This window comes from Maylandia zebra, linkage group LG11 (genome assembly GCF_041146795.1).
Source record: "Maylandia zebra isolate NMK-2024a linkage group LG11, Mzebra_GT3a, whole genome shotgun sequence".
NCBI lineage: Eukaryota > Metazoa > Chordata > Actinopteri > Cichliformes > Cichlidae > Maylandia > Maylandia zebra.
Genome location: NC_135177.1, coordinates 7,383,061 through 7,407,745, shown reverse-complemented (window position 1 = coordinate 7,407,745; position 24,685 = coordinate 7,383,061). Strand labels below are relative to the sequence as shown.

Below are 24,685 nucleotides of genomic sequence, written 5' to 3'. Positions count from 1 at the left end.
GGGAGTCTGTTTTTGCATTCTTACTGACACTCTTGGAGTTTTTTATTATGATTCCACTCATGTAGACTAATGTCTCTCATGACACTCTTTGTGTATAGACTGTATATTTGTATAATTCTACTGCCTGTGTAGTCTGTCCCAAAGGAAGCTTTTCCTCTGATATTAAGACATTAATTTAATTACCATGTTGATGAGCACTGTGCTGCTGGAATCTCTGTTGTAAATCTTTTTTAACATTCCAATGTGTTAGCAGTTTACAAATTATATCAATTATATCATCCTCTACATCAAATCCTGGGCCTTGAAATGACAACAAAGGCTCTTAAGCAATGGCGTGCAACCCTTTTCTGTGCAGCAGAACCGTTACTGACTGATCATCACATGAAAAACGCATTGGTATGTTTCGATTACCTTGGGCCACATGTTGATGACAGAGTTTTTTCACTTGGGATCCCAGTTTTAACAAATATACCAGCCGCCATTGTGCTGTGATTTCAGGTACAGAATAGGGTTCCTCACCACAGCTGATGTTTTTATAAGGTGTGGAAAGGATACAAGACAGTGGAGTTAAACACTGATAAAGAATATAAACCATTAAAAATGTTGACAGTGTATCAAAAGCCTTTTGATCTTTGATCTACACTAAAATGCTGTTTAAAGCATTACAGAAGCGTTAAATCCTTCTCTTAAACAAAAAGGTAATTAGTATTACACTCAAAACACCAAATGAAACCTCCTCACTCAAGTCCCAGTTCGTTTTTCTTTTTCACTAGAGAAATGGAACATTTTGGATGCAGTAATTGTGCAAAATGGCACTAAAACTAAGTTTTGTTATTTTGATCAGCTCCTTGGTTGAATGCACTTGTACGACTAACAGTATTGGTTTTATGTGGCCTCTATGGTAGGACGTCATCCAATTAATATGCTCTTCAATCCTGAGGACATCACTCCAGACAGGTTAGCTGTCCTAAAAGGGTTGACTTCAGTTAGCCCCTCTTTCTGTGCTTAATGCTCCTGAACCAGCCTTCTTCTTGATTCTCTACTAAAGCAGACCATAGGGGAGGTGCAGGTGAAGACTGTGATTATTAAGGTCCCTCTGGTGCTGCTCTGGGTTCAGCACCATGGACAGCACCTGGTGCTTTATGGCTAGTCCCACAGGAGCACCACTGGGTTGCGTGGCTGTTTTATCCAAGTGGCCTCACACACATCACTCAAGACCCTGAGACTCGGAAAGGCCTCTTTTCACCCAGAGAACCGTCGCTCACTGGATGTTTTCTCTTTTTGGATCCTTCTCTGTAAACCCAAGAATTGGTTGTGTGGGAAAATCGCAGTAGACCAGCAGGTTGGCCTCACCATGTTTACATGACTAAATGCTTTGAGTTGCTGTCACATGATTGGCTGATAAGATGTTTATCATAATGGGCAGTTTTAAGTAATAAGGTGGCCAGTGAGTGTATATAGACACTGAGGTTTATGTCCTGCTGATGGGTTTTTAAACGTTGACTTACATATCCCAGTGCTGTGCGGTTTTTATCCTCCTCTCAGACAGAGCTCCTTTTGTCAGTTCTCTTCATTTGGTTCAAGCACTTGCCGTGTCTGCATCTCCTGGAGACTTGAGGCCCTGCATGTCTAAGATGCCTTAGTAAAAAACCAAGGGAAAACTATTGAAGTATGTTAGTCAAGCATAAATCTCTTAATGTCCCTTCTGTCAACCACGGACCCACACAGTGTCTTTTCTCTGAAGCTTCTTCGAGCTCTCAAACCGCTTCTTAGACTTGCAAATCTGAGCTTTGATGTTGTGCTGCTTTGCTTCTTTTGTCAGAAAGAGGGAGCCAAGGAGGAGAGAAGCATTACAGACAGCTGTGTAGCCACCATAATTCCCTCATGTTACATGGGTTAGCCCTCACTGCCCTGGCATGGATGCTGTTGTGTCTTTCGCTGTCGTAATTCTCTTTTAATACATATTCTTTTTTTAAAGGGCAAAGTAATACGTATTCTTTTGTTTTGTTGTCTGGATAGAAACCTGTTTCTCATTTGTTAGGTGGCCAGCTAGCTCCCTGGTCCCAAAGTAATTTCCCCAGACAAGATGGGCCTCTGTTCCACATCCCTCTTTTTTCATCTCTGTCTGTATTATATTAAATAAGATAGGCACTACAGAGACTTGTCAAGCTATTTTTAAACTTTTGTCACATGACATTGAATTCACATGATTTTAATCAGCCATCTAAGACATGCCGCAGCTTCCTCAGGCCTTTTATAGAACCTTGTGTGCAAAGCTACTGGTGTTGATACCTCTGCTCCACATGTCTCAAATCTCCTATTATAGTCTGAGAGAGATGAAATAAAGGAATGGCATTAATGGGGAGACAACCATTGACCACTGCAGCTTTGTCAGCCTGTCTGTGTAGCATCGAAGAATGCCAATTGCATCTCCGCTGCAGACATAGACTTAATTTGTATTGTGTGCACCCAAGCACATTCCTGTTGAGGACAATAGACAGATAGGGGTTATAGTGGCAAGAGTGAGTCATTCTGTCTAGAGTAGCGCATGGGTCATAGGGTATATGGTGTTTTTGTGTGCACATTCATGTGAATGTCTCTCTAAAAATCTCTCTCAGAGAGAGTGATTTTATGTATGTTTTACCGTTTGTGTTTGCCATTGATTCCTATGTTGGTCCTGACACCCACATTATCAAAGCAGACACTTGAGTGTTTGCCATATGAAGTACGCAATGAGTCTGTGTTTACCAGGGAGTTAACAGTCAGTCCTTTGGCTGTGACTGACAGATCTGTTACTGTCTTTTACAGGAAAGTTTGTTGGTAATGATTTTCTCCTGGGAAAAGATTAAGCGATGAACTGGGCAGTAGACATGACATCGTTCCCATTAGGGAGGCTGATGGTTTGATTGACTCATTGAGTATAATTTACAGTTTAGCAAGTTGGGGGTGGTAATTCTCAGAAGTTAACACCACTAAATGTGTTGGTCATATGTTTGGCTTCTGCATCTAGTTTCCATGGTAATCTAAAATGTGGATGATGTGATTTCAAAACGTTTACATGGTGTTGATCTTGTATTAAGACCATACTTGGTCTCAGTGATATTATGTGTGGTTTTTAATTTCATCCTTCTGTCCACTCTCTCTGTTACTTGCAGATTAGTCATAATTTCACCAAACTCTTTGTTTTGAAAACATATGTCAAAGCACCGTTATTAAGTTTAGTGGGTGCACAGTGCCTGTGAAGACCTGTTGTTTTAAAGTTTTTGAAGCCTTTTTTATGCAGGCCATCTGTGGCATTAAAACAGAAAAGGAACTTGCACTGACTTAGCATTAGGGAATTTACTTCAACGCAAGATATTTGCTAATGTTACCATACTCATCTGGTTCACTATAAAACCAAATTCAGCTTGAATTCATTAATTAATTCAAATGTCTAAAAAATTTACTGATATTTTACATATCATCCCCCAGTAAATGAATAGAACAGATGAACTGAGGTCATTTTAAAAATAAGGATTGGATTTAATACTGTGGTTTGTGACTGCCGGAAGTCTGTCAACCATGGATATGGTGGGATGTTTCCACCCTTGAGATGCTTGGATAGGCCTTCAGTTAGGCAACCTTCAGTTCCTGCCTGTTTGTTGGTCTCTTTGTCTTTAGCTCTTCAGTACGTAAAATCTTGCTCTACTGGACTGAGATTGAGTGACTGACTTGGCCATTGAAAAATACTCAATTTCCCTGCCTTTAGAAACTTTTGAGTCTTTTTTGCAGTTTTGGGTCATTATCCATTTGCACTGTGAAGAGCTGTCTGATCAGTTTTGCAGCATTTGGATGAATCTGAGCACAGAATATGGCCCTGTACACTTAACAGTTGATCCTGACACTTTTATCAGACGTCTAGTAGCGTTATACCTCTGGAAGTCATACAAGCCCATATCAGTCTCTGTGTCTCCAGGTGTCTCTAGATTGTAGACTTTGACAATGACGGTGATTTTAAATGTTTTTAACTTTCAACGGACAAGCACTCCTGCCTTGCTTGCCCTGGTAGAACATCACTGGACCTCACTGTATATTTACTTTGGTTGAATCCTGTGTAGATTTAACCCGAAAGTCCGGTTCAGTGTAGAGGCACTGGCACTTCTCATTGTGGATTTTTTGGATGGAATGTATTGCTTTATCTTCGTTTTTGTTTTGTTTTGTTTTCTTGAATGTGGTAAAGTAAGTAAACAGTGGTGAGGTGATCATTTATAAACCATATAAAACTTCAGCTTTAATATATGGGGAAACAGTGACATCCCACACAGCAAGTAGCCAGTCTGTCACTGAAGTTTCCAAAAAAGGCAGAAAAGAAAACACCGAACAGAAGATGGTCAGATTGTCATGTCCCAAAAATGCTTCACCAAGCCTGACCGTTTCAGTCTTCCCAAAAATCGTAAGACATCACCAAATAGTGTGGTCATTTTGGAAAAATCCAGAACACCCATATTTGACCAGTACAACTCAGTTACAAAAACATTTAAGCGGCATGATCGAAGATGTCAGAGTAAAAAACAGAGTTAATGTAGTTCAAGCAAGAGTGACTGAACCTATTTTAATATCTGTCAGATGAGTCATCACCATGGAGCCGAGCTGAATAATCAGTTGCTAAGTTATATTAGCATATTTGGACAAACATGTCACTCATCATTTTGATATAACTGGGATGTACTGTCAGACCTAAAGACACATGACTAACTTACAGTAATTTCCAAACAGTCAACACAGGTAATTGTTTGATTATTTTAATGACTAGAAAATATGTTTACTTAAAGTGTTTTATTTATCTATCAGGTCAAATAAAATTTGAGGAATTTGGATAATTGCTTGTATTTTGATTATGTTGTGACTTGAAGCCAGAGTTATTATTGGAAACTAAAAAAAAAAACAAGACATTACCTTGGTTAAAATCTACGCACCATAAGTGACACATGGCAGAATATTTAGAGTACATCAAAGTGCTGTCAGAAAATAGCAATAGTTTGTTAACATCCACAAACTTTCAATTATTCCCATGAAGATCACTCTTTTAGCATAGTTGGAGCCTTCCAATGTGCTGGAGTGAAGCAGTGTCCATCATCAGCCATAATCACACTCTCCCCCTGAGGATTAAAGGGAAATGAAGTGAGGGTGAGATTTCAATTTCACATTTCTTTCACACTCAATACCCATCTTGGGGAATTATCACAATATAATAAATGGGTCTTCAGTTGTTTTTGGACAAAAAAAAAATCTTCTGCTTCGGGCCAGCTGCTGAAAGTGAGTGTTGGAGTTTCTTGTTAAAATATTTATTTCTAGATGAGATTCATATTTAACTGCAGGCTACAGCACAACCTCTGGTTTTTGTGTGATATTTTGTAGAGTTGACATAGATATAAGAGACAGTTACATGTCGGGGGGGGGGGGGGGTTAACAATGACCCTTTAACTTTTACTCAGTTGTCAGTTTATTTCACCTTGGCATACCGGCCTTGTCTTGTCAGTTTGCATCACTGGGCTTTTCTCTCATTTCGAGCCCTGGGGTGTATGTCATCATTTTGTTTCGTGAGGTCAGAGATCTTCAAAGTATAAAGCAGTTGTTATGGTTTGTCAACATGCCTAGGGTTGCCACAACTCATATGAAAAAAAAGTATAAAAGATGAGCTCTTTCTCTATTTAGGGTCATCTCCACGTGTTACAGTCGTCTTTTGCTTTTATTTTGCACCTTGCTCCCTACAGTATGTGTACCAATAAAATTCTATATAAAACGATACATAAAGTAAATCAAATTATTAAGCTAAGTTGACTAATTAAAGAACAGTGTGATTAATAAAAAAATTTTTTTGCCTTAAATAAAATCTTTTTTTCCCCATAAATGCTGAGTCTCTATTCAGTTGAACACTGTTGGTGTAAGGCGAGGCTTAATCCGTGTGTATAAATCGGTCACATGTGGCTGGCTGGGTTTTCTGTGTCACAACAGTTGAATACGTCACAGAGAGGCAAAACAACTTCTTATTTTTCATTCTTGTTGTCCTTACACATCCAGTTCATATGTGTCACTGCTGTTTTTTTTTTCTTCTACTGCTTGAGTCAGAGACATGATGAATTAAAACAAAAGCAGCAGTAACTGTTTGAAGTCTGAGGAGAAATGTTATTATGACTTCTTCTTTAAAGGTCAAGTTGAGCCACAGGCATGATAGAGTGCACAGAGACCGGGGGAGGAAGGGACAGAGAAGGTAAAGCAGAGAGAAGTGTTGAAATTGCAAATCCATCCTCACACATGGTGCTGACGCACGGCAGAGGTCTCCAGTGGCTTCACCATCACAAGATTTGCAAGGTTTGGGCCGTTATTGTTACCAGTCTACTCTAATGAAAGTATTATAATATAAATACTGAGTTCTAATCTGTAGGACCTGAGGTGAGCTTTGAAGTGAAAAGGTATCAGTATTAAGTCATGGGAGTAGAATGCCAAACACATTACAGTTCATTTCTCAATTTTCCTCTGATCACAATATTCTTAGCTGGGCTTGATTATGAAATTGTGTGTAATGTAGTAAAGGCTTGGTTCGGTAATATAGTTCTCCACCTTAAGGCTTAAACTTAACCTCTGCCACCTGGCTGTTAAGACCCCTCTGAGTACGTGCACCAAGTAGGAGATCTCAGAAATGTAACTCATTTCCACGCAGCTGACAGCGAGGATGACAGATCTTGTAGAGAGTGAATTCAGGGTTTGATTAAGAATGTTATTGTAAAGAAATCTGTCTTCAAACACTAAGAAAAGACTGCAGTGCTGAGAAGCACATAAGGTCTTGACCAAGGTCCCCCCGTGCCCTTTGACCTCAGGAGTAATTTGTTTTTCTTTAAACACATTGAGTAAATGTTCAGCATGTTGAAGCAACTACCCAAAGTGTAAATGTTCGAATTTTCAGTGTTTCAGTCTGGTCGCTACTCCTCTGGGGGATCACTGACCCCGAATCTCACTCTGCTGCTTGCCCCCGCCCCATCTGTCTTGATAGTCCCATGACATGCTTTGTCTTTCTCATGTTTTCTCCCCTTCCTTTTCAACTGTTGCTAGTTTGATGTTGTGCTGGCAGCAGGGTTGACACAGAGTTTCGGTGCTGTAGAAAGTCAGCCCCCTTGCCTCGGGAAGGGGAGAAGGCTTTAGATCTCCTTCTGTATTTATGATTCTGCTCCTGTATTATGACCAAAATCTCATGAGAAGAATCATACTGTTTGACAAAGGAGTTTCCTTATCATGCAGCTTTGAGCAACTTCAGATAAGAAGTGGACAGATGGTCTGTGAATAACCTCACTGCAGCACAGGTGTGATGGGCATTTGGCCAGACCACTTGGTTTTTGTACTGAATGTTTGTGGATTTAGGTGGAGGCAGCACCCAGTAAATGCTGCATCACTGCATCATGCATTAATTAAAACCCAGTCAGCTAATTGCAGTGTGTATTTTGTGTATCGGTGAAAGCAAAACAGCACTGTTCGGGCTGCCTCTTTACATATTTTTAGCCCTGCTACCATGTCGAGGCGCACAGTTTAAGGAATTATGGGGAAAATGGTTGGGGGGAAATTGTCACCACTCTAAAGTTGTTTGACTGTCAAAAGAAAGGAAAGCATCTGTTTATTACTGTTATCCTGAGCCTGTGTGTTTATACCAACCACACACATGGATGTGCTCCACACTGAAGTGATGGATATGCAGCTCAAATGGTTGGGGGCCAAAATATGTGCCTCTTATTTAGATGTGTGGAGAAAAGAGTCTTCCACATTCAACCGCACAAGTACACACGCACAAACAATCTGGTCACTACACACACTGCTGTAATAATCTTCCACATCAGCTGTTTTCCACCAGCCAGTTTATTGTGTGCGACCTTCCATTTGTGCTTCCAGCAGCAGCAGGCCTGTTCGGCAACAGTAAACAGGAACTTTGTTGTTCTTTTCCCCCCCTACCAGAATTTCCCAAACAGAGTCCTGTTGTTTACTTGCCTTTTGATCGGGGTAAATAAAGGGCAAGAAGGCTAACCTCTGATGTCTGCTAACTTCTGTCTCTGTTTTTGTGTGTATGTTCTGCTCTGTGCTGTCCTCCAGCTGCTGCACATCTGCATCGAAGGATGGGGGAACTGGCGCTGGTCAGAGGCCTTCAGCGTGGACAATGTAGGGACTCTGCTTAGGACCATTCAGTACAAAGGACGCACCGCCTCTCTCATCATCAAGGTCATACAGCTCAATGGTGTCCAGAAACAGGTACTGTCACTTTTTAGTAATTACTCCTTTACTGACTTCTTTGTTTGTAAAGATTGAAATAAAAGAAATATTACTCATTGGCCATGTAGTTGTTATGGCGGGTATTTTCCGATGAAGGTCAAAGGCTTCCAGAAAGTTAAACATCTTACTTTTCTTGTCGTTGGATCAGAGTTAATGTGAATAGATTTTAGCAGATCTTTATAATTAACTGCAGCGATAAAAGGAAAGATGGTGAACAGCATTACCAACCCCCAGATTTAATTTGTAGAAGATTCCAGACGCAAGACTCTTTATAATTGACAAGCAATGATTTATGGCCCAGATACACCGCAGTAACAAAACAGGACCAGAGTTCTCAACATAATCAAGAATATAGGGATCCTGCAGATTATCTTGCTGCTAACCTGTTAAACATTTACACTGAAAGCAGGAACATGTTTGCTGCATTACGCCTGTTGATTTCTTCTATGTGACACAAAAGCCTGGCTTTTTTCCCAGCACTCATTTCAGGATGAGTGCTTTTTAATCTCCTTTTTTTCCCCTGCTTTTGTATGTTATGATTTAGTAGTTGCTTAGCTAACAACAGACTGTCTTTGTCAGTTTTTGTAATCTGTTTTAGAGCAATAAAACAAAAGCTTATGAACTTTAAGCCATCCAAAAACACAATGTGTCCCATCAATCCACAGAGAAGATCACAGCAAATCATAAACCAGCATAAACCAAATACATACACCAACTGTCTTTTTTTTTTTTCGCTCTAAGAAAAGGAATGAATCATGCTGGAATTTTTCCACAAATAAAAAGCAGAATCTTCATATTCCTGAAAATGCAGAGATGCCATCAGATTGTAGCTGTGACACTTTGTTATGTAAACAGTGTCAAGTGTCACACACATCTCCCACTCATCCTCCAGACAAAACAGACTCGGCTTCTCACATTCCTTCTACCATCTGTCCCAAACTTTGATTACATCTTGTTTCCATTGGATGCAGTGATAGAGTATGAACATTGGTCATATCCAATTCACAACAAAACCCCCAGAACGGGACGGCAGCTGCCACTACAGAGAAACGCATGAGTATACCTCAGTCTGGGTTTTCTTTTGGGAGGGTGGGGTTCGTCCTCAGCGCCACACCATGTCCTCTCTGTTACCCTCTTTCTTGCTTCTCTATGGTCTTTCATTGTCACCTTTTTAGTGTTCATATTGGCACCTATTGTTAAAAAAGTTTATAAAGTGCAGTTTATATTAATCTCCCTCATACAAGCCCATCCGCACATGCGTCTGGACATGGATGCGTGAGTGGGAGAACACTTGTAAAAGCACGTGCATTAGGCCTGCTACTGAAAATTACTGTCAGGATCACTTAAGCCATTGATTATTTTTTGATCAGTGGTTCATCTTTAACATGGAAACAGTGAGTAAAGCTTCATGTTGTTTCCATTACAGTGTGTTCAAAAAGAGAGGTGAAACAAAAAAAATTTTCTATGTATGAAACCAGCTTTCTCTCATTTTTGGTATGTGCTGATATGATAGTCTGTAGTTAAATGGAAAAGAGAGTTTTTCGCAGGACTTACGAGCCATGTGCTGTTAATTAAATGGTCTTGTTTAACTGATCATTGGCAGCTCCGAAGCATTCATTGCCGCAATCCTCCCAGAAGCAGACATCCCAGCAAATTCACCGAGTGCAGTGGTTGAAGAACTACAAAAAACCTTCAAAATCTGTATCTCAAACTCTACGGACATCAATTAGCATGTTAAAGGTTAAAGTTCGTGACAGCACAATTAGAAAAATACTGAACACGTATGGTTTGTTTGTTAGGGTTGCTTGGAGAAAGCCTCTTCTTTTCTGCTCTTCTCTCTGAAAAAGAACATGGTAGCAAAGTTACTATGTTTCAATTGCATTTGAACACACTGCAGTACTTCTGGAGTCGTGTCCTTTAGACGGAGAAGACCAATGTTGAGATGTCTGGTCCCAATGCCCAGGATGACACATTTGGTTGTGTTTGGTTTACCATCTGTCAAGCACAGTGGTGGAGGGGTGATGATTTGGGCTTATTTTGTGGACACAGGACCTGGGCACCTTACAGTCAGTGAGCTGTGAGGTCATCTGTCCAACAGCTACAGCTTGGCCCAAATTGGGTCATGAAACAGGTCAATCTACAGACGGAGTGAAACAGAACAGAATCGCTGGTCCAGTCAGAACTCAACCGGATTGAGGTTTTTTTTTTAAACTCACTGATTTTTATTTTTTTTAATTGGGAGTCCAGATTTTCCATGCACATGCATATACTACAAGTTTTTTTTAAAAGCACAATAAGATGTTCCACACTCAGAGTACAGTATGTGTGTGTGTGTGTGCGCGTGCACATATGTGTTTACATTGATTCACACATAAGTCATTTCCGTTCCGTTCAGTAGAGATTGTCTGATGTAAGGGTGTGTGTCTGTGTGTCACCTTTGAGATGTGGAATAAAATGCAAATTAAGATGTGAATGCAATGGTTTACACATCATTTAAAGTAAAAATACTGCAAGAAAGAGAAAGTTTTTTAACACACCTCTTAACTTCTCTGTTTTGACGTTATCATTACATTCTTTTTTTATTCCTGTTTAGTACAACATCCAAAAACTTGTAAAAATGGGGGATGTATATGAATTGTTAGTGATCTTAAACTGTAAGGCAATGAGGAAAGTTACCCTTTATAAAACAGCTGGAAATTATTCAGGTAGAAGTCAAAGCTGATCTTAGTTGGAAGGCGTCTTTTTGAAAACCGTGACTTTCCTACATTCCCAGTGACATGTTGTAAAACTTATCTCATAATTATAGAAGTTAATTATAAGGCACTAAACATCTTTATTTCTAATTTGGACAATTCTGTCATACAACCCTCTCCCTAGGTAATAATCTGTGGGCGGCAGGTCATGTGCAGCTACCTGACTCAAGACATTGAGCTGCGAGTGGTGCAGCACTACGTGGGGCCCGATAGCCAGACGGTAGTCAGGGAATACTGCGACTGCCTGGAAGCAGGAGCCAAGCTGCCATCCTATGTGCTGGAGGATGCAGAGATGACAGAGCTGTGTGTAAGGGCTCGAGGAGACGATGAGTGGTCACAGGATGTTCAGCTGGAACGGAGGGATAAGAGCAGCAGCAGCTTTGTTGTACAGGTAACACAAGTAGAACTTTAAGTAAGCCTTCCACATGTCCAGTAAAGCTTCCCACTTAGTTTCCCAGAGTCTTGTCTGTACATGTCTTTACGATCAGAAGCTACATCAGTTACAATTTGTTGCATGTGCATACTAGCAGATTAAAATGCACACGCGTGCTCCACTGTGCCTGGAGCACGCGTGTGTGTCCAAATGCAAGCTGTTGAATGTGCTAGCCATGCACACAAAGTTTCTCTCACACATTGCTCACACCACTACTTCTGACTGGCTCTCCATCCACACAACATGTTTGGAGCCAGTGACTGGACCACCAACTGTGACCGGATCCTCTTCTCCTGGGTGGCCACAGTGGCAGCGCTTCCATGCTGCTACTCACTGTTAGAGAACAGATTGAGATCTTCCCCTCAGATAGGCTTACAAAGACCATGCAACCCATAACCCAGCCATGTTGAGAGGTAGAAAATACTGTTTATGCTCTCTCATAACAACGTTAACCATAGACAGGAAACACTAGCTGATATGTGGGCACAGGGAAAGGCTTTGAAGGCACTTTCACACCACTGGATAAGCGCCAGCTCCATCCCTGCTGTTCTTGCGCTTGCTCTTTATTTTTCTTGTGCTTTTTTCCCTGCTGTTCTTGTATTTGCTCTTTATTTTTGTTGAACTGTCTTTCTTTGTCTGCCTCTCTCTTTTTTATTTATAAGCCTCACGCTGTTAACAGCTAGCCATCTACCACTCCAGCTCCTGTGTATGTGTGTGTGTTTTGGAAAAGGGGGTCTGAACATCTCTGACTGCACTCCAGCATGCACTGTTATCTTTTTTCGTAGGATCAGCGATTCATTGCACATCTGGATGGCTGGCTCCAAATGAGAGAGCTGCCTGAACTAGTAGCTGGGTTCTTAGATCTCTCTATCTGTGCCTGTCTCCTGCTATTTCACTCGCATGTTTCCTCCCTGCCTTTTACCTTCTCGCCCACACACTGGCTCACTCATCTATCTTCTAGTTAACTCCTTTCTTTACTTCATCGTCTGGCATCAAGCCTGTCCACCTGTCCTGCATCCCTCCATTTTCAGTGTTTGTCTTCTTTTTTTTTTTTTTTTATCTGCCTGATGATTCCCTGTATCAGTAATCCATCTGAGGTATCTCCTTTTTCATATCTCATCTTCCTTATCCTTAAATCTTATTTTCAATGTTTTTTAAACGTGAGCTTTAGAGAAAGCACAGAAGGTCATCGCGACTTTATCCCAGTGGTGAGCATTTTTTACTTGATCACTGTAGAGCATCTGTTTGCCAAAGTTTTACTCCCTCATCCAAATAAGTCTATTTTGCAAGGGTCTGTATATTAAAACTGAATGTTCACCCTGTCTCTTTGCTCTGCTCTGCTGACCCTACCAGTAAATGAAGTCCCCAGGCTGTCATAAACGAAACCGCTTGTAATGTGACTTGGCATCCCAAGACTTTAATGAGGAGTGAAGAGTAAATGGGACAAACACCAGTGACACATTAAGAGTGCTTAGTGTTTGGTGGGCACATTCTCAGCCTTTAAATCTTGCAAAGATTTAACTGACTGTAATGGGCCACTATCTGGCACTAACAGTTGTCAGTCCTCACAGCCATAGTATTGTGTTGCAGGGCTTTAGGGAGACTTAACATTTAACTGCTGAAAGAAGCCAAGAAACAAAGATTTTTAGGACAAAACATCATTGATGGAGGCAGTAAATATCATGCCAGGGGGTAAAAAGGAGCAAAAGCATTAAAGTTTATCCAGTTTATTCATATTTTACATCTTAACCACCCGTGTAAATTTTAAATACAAGCATGTGCCATTATTAGAAAAAAGATTATTATTAAAAAAGTATTAAAATAAAGGTCATTTTGAATTTGATGGCTGCAACAGGTTTCAAAAATGTTGGACTAGGGTAGCTTCTCCTTTTCCTTTAACAACAGTCTGTAAAGGTCTGGGAACTGAATAGATCAGTTGCTGGACTTCTGGGTCGTATTTTTCATTTCGTGGTGCGTCAAATGTTGTCAACTGGAGAAAGATCTGGAGCACCGGCAGGCAGCCGGACTTTTTTACTGTGAAAGCATGCTGTTGTAATAGATGCATATGCAGTTTAGCATTGTCTTGCTGAAATACACAAGGCCTTCCCTGAAATAGAGGTTATATGGATGGAAGCATAAGTTACTCTAAAACCTTCTAGCATTCATGTTGCCCTTCCAGATGTGCAAGGTACCAATTCTATAGGTAATAATGCACCCACATACCATCAGATTCATCCGACCACAGAGCAGTTTTGCCTCAGTCCATTTTAAATGAGCTTTGGCCCAAAGAAGACACTGGCATTACTGGCTCATGTTCACATATGGCTTCTTCTGTGCGTGATAGAGTTTTAACCTGTGTTTGTGGATGGCACGATAAACTGTGTTCACAGAAAATGAATCTGGAAGTGTTCCTGAGCTCCTGCAGTGATTTCCATGACAGAATCACTCCTTTTTTTACTCCTGAGGGCCTAACCAACACAGGCATCTATTATTGATTTTCAACCTTTTGCCTTGCTCCCTGAGATTTCTCACGATTCTCTAATTCTTTTGATGATACTGCATGAAATATTCATAATCTTCATAATTTTACATTGAGCAACATTATTCTGAAATTGTTACACAATTTATCGATGCATTTTTTTGCAGATTGCATAACGAAGCCCATCTTTTCTTCTGAGAAATCCTGCATTTTTGTATCCACTCACATTACGGCCCTGTTGCCAGTTAACCTAATTAGTGCAAAATGTTCCTGCAGCTGTTTCTTTTTAGTACCAATTAGTTTTCCGGTCTTTTGTTGCCCTCTCCTAACTTTTTTGGGACATGTTGTAGCCATTAAATTCCAAAAGAGCCAATATTTTTCTTAAAATGGTGCATTTTCTCAGTTTAAGCATTTAATGTTTTCAGTGTTCTGTTGTGAATAAAATATGAGATTATGAGATTTCTTAATTATTGCTTTGTATTTCATTTGCATTTTACACAGCGTTGCAACTTCCCATCAGTCATAAAAGGCTCAGGGGGTAGTGTCATCATCCCACTGGGTGGCATGAACACCCAACACATAGATCAAGAATGAGGCGACATAGAATTTTCAAATTCATATCATAGGAAATGCTCAATCTAGTTCAAATATGACCAAATATCAAAGTCAAGGTCAGAGGTCAAGTTTGTTGAAAATCCTTCAGGCTTCTTTGGTATTGATATCTTCTAACAGCTAGTTTGTTTCCTTTCAGGTGCCTTGTTCTAATGGCTCATTGCTTTATGTTCTGTGCACGCTCATCACAATCGAACCCAACTCTCATATGCAGCAAAGAGTGGTGAGCATCTGTTACAATATTTACCGTTACAGAATATTTTAAACCTTTTTGTTTTGATCTCTGGGAACTAAGTAATTATCCAACACTTAAGATTAAGAACTTTACATTTTTGGTGTAATCATTATTTTTCCTGATTTAGTTTTCCTCTCATCAGTTTGTCTTTTCATTGATTGTTCTGTATGAAAACCATGTTCCAGGTGGTTTTCAGTCCACTGTTTGTCATGAGGAGCCACCTGCCGGACTCTCTAATCGTGCATATAGAGAAGAGGAGCCTCGGACTGCGAGAAAGCCAGCTAATACGTGGACAGGGTCACCAGGAGCCCCTGCTAAACACGGAAGCTGACCTCACCCACCATCTCACTTTCCAAGCCAGGTAAAAAAAAATAAAATGCATTGGTCCAAAAAAGGACATAGTAGTTCAAGTAATGTCTAATACCTTTTCATGCTTAAGATCTATGAAACACTATATAACACACCTCAGCTTCACAAACATGTTACATGTTACAATTTCTGCACATCTGACATCACTCCTAATGATGGTGGTAGGCTCTTGCTACGATGCAGTTTAACCTCATATTCTTGTCATTTGGTCTTAACCAAAACTATTCTCTTCCAGCAGACATTTTCAGTGGCCAATTTAGTTGTTGTAGTCCTTTTGCACTGCCTTTATTGTGCACTGCCTAGACAAAAAAAACCTCACCACATGGCAAATAGGTGAGCACCTTCCAGTGGTTTTTAGGTGTAGGTTTAGCAACTTTATGTGCCTAAAAATACTGAATGACAGGATTTTTCAGTGTCTTTTTCTTTCTCATGACAGTTTGTCAAGCTCAAATTGTGAAAGAGTGGTTCAGGGAGCATGACATATAATTTTCACACATAGCCTGGGAACGCACACAGAACCAACACACAGAGGAAGCCACCTTGGCTGACACATAGCTTCAATTCTGACATTTTAGGCGGGGCCATCATTACACCTCATTTAGATAAAGCCCCAGCAAAGCAGGTTTTTTTTTCCAGTAGTTTGTTTGTGTAGAAATAATACTTTTTTATGTCTATGTTTGCATGAGGTAAAAAAATGTATGCGCACTAGCCCGGTGTCTGTGTGTGGTCCGTGCCTGTCATTGTCTTGGTTAGAAATGTGCCAGTGTAAGTGTGACAGATGCCACTTCATCATGGGCAGAGGCTGTCACATACATCATTGCTACGCCTATTACTTGCCCCAGTTTGTCCTTATGTGTTTGCACATATTTCCCATAGCCTCTGTGTAAGAAACCAATAACTGTACAATTTATCATTGTAGCCAAGTCCATCAAAGAAATGCTAAGAAATTCATTTGTATTTTATCTGTTTTATCTAGCATCACCACTACACCTCATTTCATGTCATATATATATGTACATGGCATGTGTTTTGGCGCATGGTGTCGTTCAGTAACAGAAGTGTTTATGCTTCAGTGTGTGTGGCCCCAAGGGAAATGGCTACCACATGCACATATTGTTTTGTTGTTGCTTCTACTATATTTGTTATCTTTCCAAATGTAATTTAAGTTGTTTTATGCAAATACATAAGGGGGGGTGCTGGGTGGGGGTGGGGGGGGTCAACCTTTTGGTAGCAAGTGGTGGTGATCTGAATAAACAGAGTAAACGTTGAGTGTAATTGACTCTCCCTGAGAGATTTTTTTTTTTTTTTTTTGCTGTAACTGTTGTGTTTAGATATCTGGTCACAAAGTTTGTTTTGATTTCAGCTGCCATAAAGGAACCGCAGTGGCTGTACAGTGACTGGGAATGTATTTGGCCCCTGCTGTTGAAGATAAATCCTTTTCAGTTGTACAAAAAGCAAGCTCAGAAAGAACTAAGTGTCTTGTCTTTCTAGATTGCAACCACAATGCTCCTCGTGTTTACGATCCGTCCGCTGCCTAAACCGTTTCAAACCGCACAAACTTGCATACTCTCCTCTCCTGTCCCCCGCAGCTCAATCCATCCCTCATCCCTCTCCATTCTCATAAGCACACACTACAAGCCACAATTGTAAACATACACACATTTTGTACAGATGCACACAAGGCCCCCCTTCCCCCCGACCCCAAACCCCTAGGACAGATCCAGTCTGTTCGCTGGTCAACAGCTCATCTTTCCTTCCTGTAATTACGCATAGTTGTGGGCTTTAATGGACGAGGTAGAGAACAGAGCTGTGGTCTCCGCACAAGAGACACAGACAAGTCTTAACCAGAACTCTTATGTCCTGCTCTCCTTGTTCTGGCCACCACATTAGAAGATCAAGAGCTACAATCAGAAGCCTCTTCCAGTTTTCCCCCTCAGGAACTGCTCTGGATGAGAAGCTTCCCGTCAACACCTTGTCCCTCTCGTCTGTCTTGCCCCAGATCCATAAGCAATAGCCCCTGTGTTCCCTTTATAGCACAATGGGCTCTATTAATAAACTACTGCTCTGGGGTAAGGGGCTGCTTTGCTTTGGCCAAGTGGAACTGGATGCCGCCCAGATAAAGAGAAGAGGTTATTAAACTGTTGGATTTTTTTTCTCTTGTTGTTGCAAAGCCATAATTGACCAGTGTCTGGGACCTAGGTATTCAGTGGGGTTATTTACTGCCATTTAGCTTTTTTTCTCTGATCCTTATGAGTTAGTGTTTGTAAGACAAGACTGCGTGTCATGAAGAGGAGTCCATAACAAAAGGCAGATTGAACCCGCTTCAAGGTTTCAGGGCAAAAGTGGAGTGTAGCTAGGGGTCACTTTAATTGCATCGAAAAGAACAATGGGAATAGTCAGATGTTGTCAAAGGATGTCTTGTTTTATAGTGAAATAAAGTATATTTGAATTGTTTCTGGTGTAAAATAACATACTGCCAAGCCAGATTTGCTGGTAAAAAATGATTTTGTGTCACAGGCAGTGCCTTTATTTGTTTACTTTTATCACACTTTCACTGAACTTGATATCTCCTAATCTTTGAGTTAAATCAGCTGTCTCTTGTGTCTTATCAAATCTAGGGTGTCTACTTTCTCCATGAACACACGTCACAGTCACACGCTGTTTGAGGAAATTGCAATGATTTTATGTTTGTGCTTTCTCTCTTTAGGGAAGATGAAGATGCTTCGCACTGCGCTGTGCCCATCTCCACCAGCCTAATCAAGCAGATACTGAATAAGACTGGACACGAGGACAATCCAGAAAACATCTTGGCTGATTTCTACGGTCCAAAGAGAAGCAATGAGCCTCCATGGCCGTATGTCATCAAAGACGCTGGCAGGTACTCTTTGCATTGCACTGGCTGGTAGATTTGATGTGGGATATATGTTTGCAAGGGTACAAAGTGCTGTGAATATTTCTTTACTGGCAGATGTTTGTTTTTTTTCCATTCTCTACTTAAAAACAGTTTTCTTTCTGTTCATTAAGACACCTCGTGATCTTTTTAATAAGTAGCATCAATAACTCTTTTTCATCCCTGTCATGGCTCTTTTGTGGCTAGCATTAAATTTAAAGTTTCATAATACGCAGCCCACCAGTGTGTTATTTTTCTAATGCTTAGCTTCTTACAGCATTCCTCCTCAAAGCAGATAGTTGTGCAAGCGAGCCTTTTTATTGCTCACTCTTTGTTCTCATAATAAAACGGTTAACTGCAAAGACAATGCAGAGCCATGCATCAGACATTAGCAGCAATACCACTGCTGTCCCCACAGACCGGAGATTAAGGCTGTCATCCTGTCACAGTCCCACTTTCTCACACAAGTGAGAGGGTCTTGCATTTGGTTATGGCTTGGCCCATCTCTGCAGAGCATGCATCGTATATACACTTGTATGTGTATGCCTGCACTTGTGTAAATGTGGCCCGTGGATGAGTTTACGTATAGTGTCAGGCAGAACACACATGGGAATCTGTCTACAAATGTCATTCTGGGAATCATCTTGATAGCAGCAGTAGGAGACGCAGCCACATGCTCTCCCACAGGCTCCAAGTTACAAAGAGTCCCAGCGGATCTGCTGGACATGTGGGCCATATGTCTGCTTGTGGTTGCCTTGGTTTCCCTACACTTGATACATATGCAAACACACACACACACACAGATTGTTGCTATGCACATGTGTGTATACACACTTATACCATTGTGTTGCACTTACACCACCATACACATCGCTCACCTTTAAATGTCACACACTGCGTCTGTGTGGAGGGCTGGTATCGGGTGTTAGGTTTCTCTTTGAATCGGGCCTCTCTATTTTTCCTGAGAGACAAAGTCCAAGGCCAAAGCTCACTTCCCATCATAGAAAGCGGCAGTTTGTCTAATCTGTGAAGTTGCTGCTCCGAAGGAGCATCGGGAAAAATGTTGAGGGAAAAGGGGGATGTCATTAGGATTAATAGCTCTGATTGCTGTCTTTAAACACACTCAAAACTTGGACAGAAAGCTAAAGCCACAGTTTAATTTGTATATTATTCTTTAATGCTGATAATAGTGATAGAGTTTGCTGTTTGGAAATAGTACTCTGTCTTCCTGGCACAGTCAAGAAACCAGACCAACACCAAGCAAGCTCCTTGGCAGGCAGTGTGTAAATATTGTGCCTTAAAAGGGCAAAGGAAGTTTGAAGTGGTAAATGGTTTTTTTTATTCTCTTTGTTGGGTTTTTAAAGGCAGTGGGGCACCTCCATAATCATTTTAAAAAAACACCTTCTTTTTGTGGTGTACTCGAGCTGCTATGTGTACGGGTTTTGAGAGCAGCAGCCTCTCAAAATTCACACTTTTAAAACCCTAATCTCCAGAATCACTGGGGTTAGACTAAAGCTGCTGAGCACATTATTTTCCATTACAGTTTTGTGATCTCTCCAGTATGATTTATGAGCCCTGCACTTTTTTGTCTCCATCCGCAAGGTCAGTGGTGCATTTAACCACACACACACTACCATAAACACCAGTAAATGGTAAAGAAAAGCTGTTCCCAGTGTTTTTGGTCCCATTTCACTGCAGTCTATCTTTGGGTTTGTGACAAGTTTGAGCTGACAGGTTGGTAGGTTGAGCAGAGTCCAGGCGGCCTTGTGGGAGAGAGAAGACTGGTTTGCCTTTGATGGCTTTGAACTTCAGAGTAAGTCTGAGTTTGTTTGGTTCTCTTCTGGCACTCAGCACTGTTTAGGGCTCACAAGATGATGATTACCATGAAATGAGTGCCGTGTCAGTGAATTAGTGGAAAAATGAGTCTGTCTGTCTGCCTGTTTGTCTGTGTCTCAACATGCCCATGTGTGATCCCAAATGTCTTGTCAACTGTTCTCTGGATCTGTTTGTATTGCATAACTTGTTTGCAGACCACTTCTGTCTGTGTATTTGTTTAGCTTGTGTGACTGCTGTCAGTACATTATTGGTCAGCACGAGGTGTGATCAAAAAGTTCTGAGAACAAGAACAAAAAAAATCAAAAGCCTTTCAAGATTTCAATTTGGCGTATCTCACGTTCGAGGTCAGTGACTCATTACACCACTGGACTGTTTTCAGCAAAGCTGCTATTTTTAGATCTCTCAGTGGAACTGAGAGGAATGTCTCTCAGCACTTGAGCAGCTGCAGTGGGTGCTGGTACTCCTTCCATGTCTCAAAATGGCGATCCTGCAGCTTAACGTTCATCTGAGCTGCCACTCCGAGTCCAGATCATTTTCTCTGAACGTTCTTCCTCAGACACTTCAGTGCGCTACAGCTCTGCATCGATAGTCTCAGCCAGGGGTCGAATTCATAATACACAACCCGATCAACGCTGGGGAAAAATGACGAGCTTGCTCTCTGTATCGCTCCTCACCTCACACCTTAACCCTTCACACAAATGTTGGACCTGTTTGTTTGTTCTCTGCTCAAATTTGAGATCTATGGTGACATCACAGTCAGTGCACACAATCACTGATTATAAGCACAGTTGAAGTGGTTAGAATGAGACAACCAAGAAACTGTCTAAAAATATCAGGAGCCTTGGAAGCTGCCCAATCTGATATGTCAGATTTGCCAAATTTAAACCATGTAAGGTTTCCATTTTTATGGAGTGTTTTGATAAAGTTGGTCATTAAGACTGAAAGGGTGAGACATTTAGTTCTTATACGGTGCAGCAGTGCTTAAAATACTTTAGTGTAAAATGATGCAAACCTTCGACTCAAGTGACCATTTTCCTCAAATCAACTTCTCCATACTGGGATTCTGCTGGAGTGATTTATCCAAGAAGTGTTCTCTTCCAACAGGTCAGTGCTCGAGCCTCTTGCACAATGGGACAGTCCTATGCAGGTGAAGCTCTCCTGCTGGAAACCTGGTCTAAACACACTCCTGGTGGAGCTGCTCCCCTGGGCCTTACTGGCCAATGATTCCCAATGGGATCTCTGGCTTTTTGAGGGAGAGACCATCGTACTGCAGATACCAGCCGGCAAGGTCATTGTACCGCCCAACTTCAAGGTAGAGTGCGACAAGATCTTTGTATGCATATGGGAGTATGTAAATGTATATGGGAGTTGTTTAAACACTCAAAGCTACAAAAGATAAAAATGGCCCAAGTCCCTAAAATCTCCTTATATTCCACAGATTCTGTATCATAGCCTTAAAGATCAGTAAGAGTCCAAAACAAAGTGTCAAACTTTCATTTATTACTTATTTTTCTTCAGCAGAAGTACATTTCCAGTAAAACTCATTCTTATTTTGAAAGACATTAATAGACTGTATTGTACTTGCCAACGTCTTTGTGACATCATGACAATAGTCGTAATAATTCAGCAAATATATATTTTGACATCAGGACATGGATGTCTTTTTGTGGCATTAAAGCCATTATTATGGAACCAGCTCTTTTCTCACTTCAGTCTCGACTAATAAGCACAAAACCTGAGATCATTCACCAGAGCTGCATTACAACAATATTCCCTGCCTAAGTCTTTAACTGCGGCCAAGCTCTGTCACCGTATACTGCAGGCATGCATTCTCACTGGCTTCTGAGATCAGAAAGAACAGCCTGCAGATGGTTTTCCCCCTTTGGAACGTAACACACACACACATACGCACATTTCTCTGTCAGAAACCCAGCGCTAGGCGGGAAGGCAGTGTATCAAAGAGCAAGACCTAATATGGTTCAGCACGAGGAAACAAAATAAAAAGTTGTAAATGTGTAATAGCCTGTGAAATAGAAACAAATACATCGTTGTTTCCATAGCAACCTCCTATTTATCATGGAGCGACACGTCGAGAGAAGACAGTTGCAGCTGCAACTCTCACACCGGATTGGTTTAATAGGAGAAGGCTGGTGTTTTGATCATCAGTATGCTCCAGAGCCAGATGAACAATCAGTGTGGAGCACTGAGGTTACTAGTAATGAATTCATACAGTACTTTGCGAGGACTGTATGAATTGATATACAGGAGCACTTAGTTGAGCTTTTTGGAGAGAAGTCACAGCTTCAAATTTGATAGTAAATTTTTTGATGCTTCCTTCATTCTCTGTCTCTTGTTGTCATTCTCTAACCTGAACTCCTGTTCATTGCAATCCAGGAAGCATTCCAGATTGGTATCTACTGGGCCCAAACTAACACTGTCCACAAGTCTACAGCCCTGAAACTAGTTCATGACCTAACTTCTCCTCGGTGGAAGGAGGGATCAAGCTCAGAGGTGGTCACTCTGGATGAGGAGGGATATGTTGAAGCTGACATCACACTGGGAGCCTTCCCTGGTAAACAGAAGGTGAAGGAAACTTCAAAGCTTTTTTTAATATACAGTCGCTCACTGGGAAAGTGAAATAGTTTGTTAAAACTGAAGTGAAGTTTAGGCATATTTGTCAAGAAATGTTTTTAATTTGGGGGTTTTGTCCATATATCTTAGGTTTATTTATTTTCTGCCAGTTATTGAATTACATTGTGGTTTTTCTTTCTTTTTTCTTTTCTTTCTTTCTTTTTTTACAAAGCCATAATGTGGTTTGAATCAAAAAGTTCTGATGAATTATTAGGGAGGCAAGTGGAAAAGAATACATAATTCTTGAAGAAATAATTGTAATATATTTCCCAAATCAACAGAGCTCCTACCAGCATGAGAACTCACCGGCTAATTCGATAGATACACATGTTTAAATGCTTTTTGAAACAAATGTCTAATCAGCCAATCACATAGCAGAAATTCACTGTGCTCAGGCATGTAGACACGGTCAAGTGGATCTGCTGAAGTTGAAACCAAGCATCAGAGTCTAGAAGACAGGTCATTTAAGTGACTTAGAATTGATGCCAAGTGAACTGGTTTTTCAGAAACTGCTGATGCACTTGGATTTCCTCAAACAGCCACCAGTGGGTTTACAGAGAATTATGTGAAAAAGAAAAAGCAGCCAGTGTTTAGCAATATCCTGGGAAAAAATAACAAAGTTGGAGGCAATGGTGAAATTAGAAAGGCAAAAAACATGTGCATCTCTGAACACACCTCCTTGACATTGGAAGCAGGTACCACACGCAGTGCCGCTCCATCCTGAGAACTGTAAAATAAGGCTACGTTTAAACACGTTTCTCTGTCTGATGAGTCTCAATCTCTGCATAGGGACAGAATATGGAGCGTTGACAGCATGGATCCATCCTGCCATCTATTCACCATTTGTCGTCCTCGTGACCACATGATGACTTACAGATCTCACAAGAAGCAACGTTGTTACTTTCTTTAATCATTTATCGCTGACAGCTTATTGCCTGTTCTTTCCTCCGTAGCTGTGTCAGTTCTGTGTGTCATCTGTGGTGAGACATGGCATCCAGATCTTGCAGATAGAGGACAGGACAATTCTTGTCAACAACACTCCTTACACTATACACTACAGGCCCCTGCTGAGTGACCACGCACTGGCAGCTGATGACCAGGTAATTTGAATGCATGCTTTTTCCTGTCATAGGGAGGGAATGAAGGTTTCTCTGAATTCGGTTTATCATCTTTGACTTAATGAGCTGAGAATTTTGGCAAATGTTAAAATGTGAAACACAGCAATGCAGGTTCAGTATATTTTTAGTATGTTTCAGACTAGACAAGGACAATTCATCATACATCACAACACCTGACCACATCCTCAACTGTTAGCTCTTACTCTAAAACGGTGTAAATGTTTGGCCCAGAGTTTCATTTCACAATGCTACTTTCTATCCTTGTGGCATTTGTGTGTGCTTATGGTCCTGCGTCATGTCTCTCCTGTCTGCCTGCTCAAGTTCCTGAAGCTTCAAACATACATTTTATTCCCCATGCACATTGCATACGCAGTGTGTCTACCCCAGCACACATACCCTGGGATGTTGCAAGCCGTTTTCCATCAGATCATGTCCCAAACCTTCCCCCAGCCCCCTCTCTCCCTCTGCCGTTCTCACCATGTGGCAATGGCACTTCATAGGGACATTAGACAAACACCCAGAATTGGATGCAGGTTTCCTTCCTGCTTTCATCTGCTGCTTGTCCCTAAAGAGGGCAACAATGTTGTGATGTCATTTAACAAGCTTTCAGATCCCCTTATGGAAGGATGGCAAAGCTTGCCAGTTGCCACTAATTGACTGAAAAACCTTTTTAAAAAAAGAGCTTAAGAAACTAAAGAGCAGGCGATGGGCTTAACAATAACACAGACCGCAAACAAGGCTAGGAATGCCTTTCTAGTTTGTCTATTCATCATGCTTAGAGCCTAATCCCTGTAGTCCTATACTACACACTGCTCACTGGCTGTTAAGCCAGCACAGCAGGGCTTCTCTGCTACCAATTTAGCTCTAAGCTCAGTGGGAGAAAGAATAGAGTAGAATAACAATGTGGTTTTACCATGTATCTTTTGTTGTAATCACTTGCATCTTCTTTGCTCTCTGGCTTTCTTTTCTTCTTGGCCTTCGTGTCCCATCTTATATCCTGTTTTCTGATCAGATGTTTGACCATTTCTCCTCTTTAT

At 41.0% G+C, this 24,685-nt stretch overlaps 1 protein-coding gene across 3 annotated transcripts in view; it reads left to right on the top strand.

Moving 5' to 3' along the window:
• The window catches only part of vps13b (vacuolar protein sorting 13 homolog B), a 299,476-nt gene that overhangs the window by 261,436 nt on the left and 13,355 nt on the right, over positions 1-24,685 (top strand). For all 3 annotated transcript variants that reach the window (XM_004560029.5, XM_004560030.5, XM_004560031.5), the window contains 8 exons: positions 8,116-8,271; positions 11,170-11,436; positions 14,709-14,792; positions 14,990-15,165; positions 17,881-18,051; positions 21,004-21,211; positions 22,294-22,482; positions 23,484-23,630. In XM_004560029.5, the coding sequence (XP_004560086.3) occupies positions 8,116-8,271; positions 11,170-11,436; positions 14,709-14,792; positions 14,990-15,165; positions 17,881-18,051; positions 21,004-21,211; positions 22,294-22,482; positions 23,484-23,630 (1,398 nt within the window). The remainder of the gene's footprint in view (positions 1-8,115; positions 8,272-11,169; positions 11,437-14,708; positions 14,793-14,989; positions 15,166-17,880; positions 18,052-21,003; positions 21,212-22,293; positions 22,483-23,483; positions 23,631-24,685) is intronic.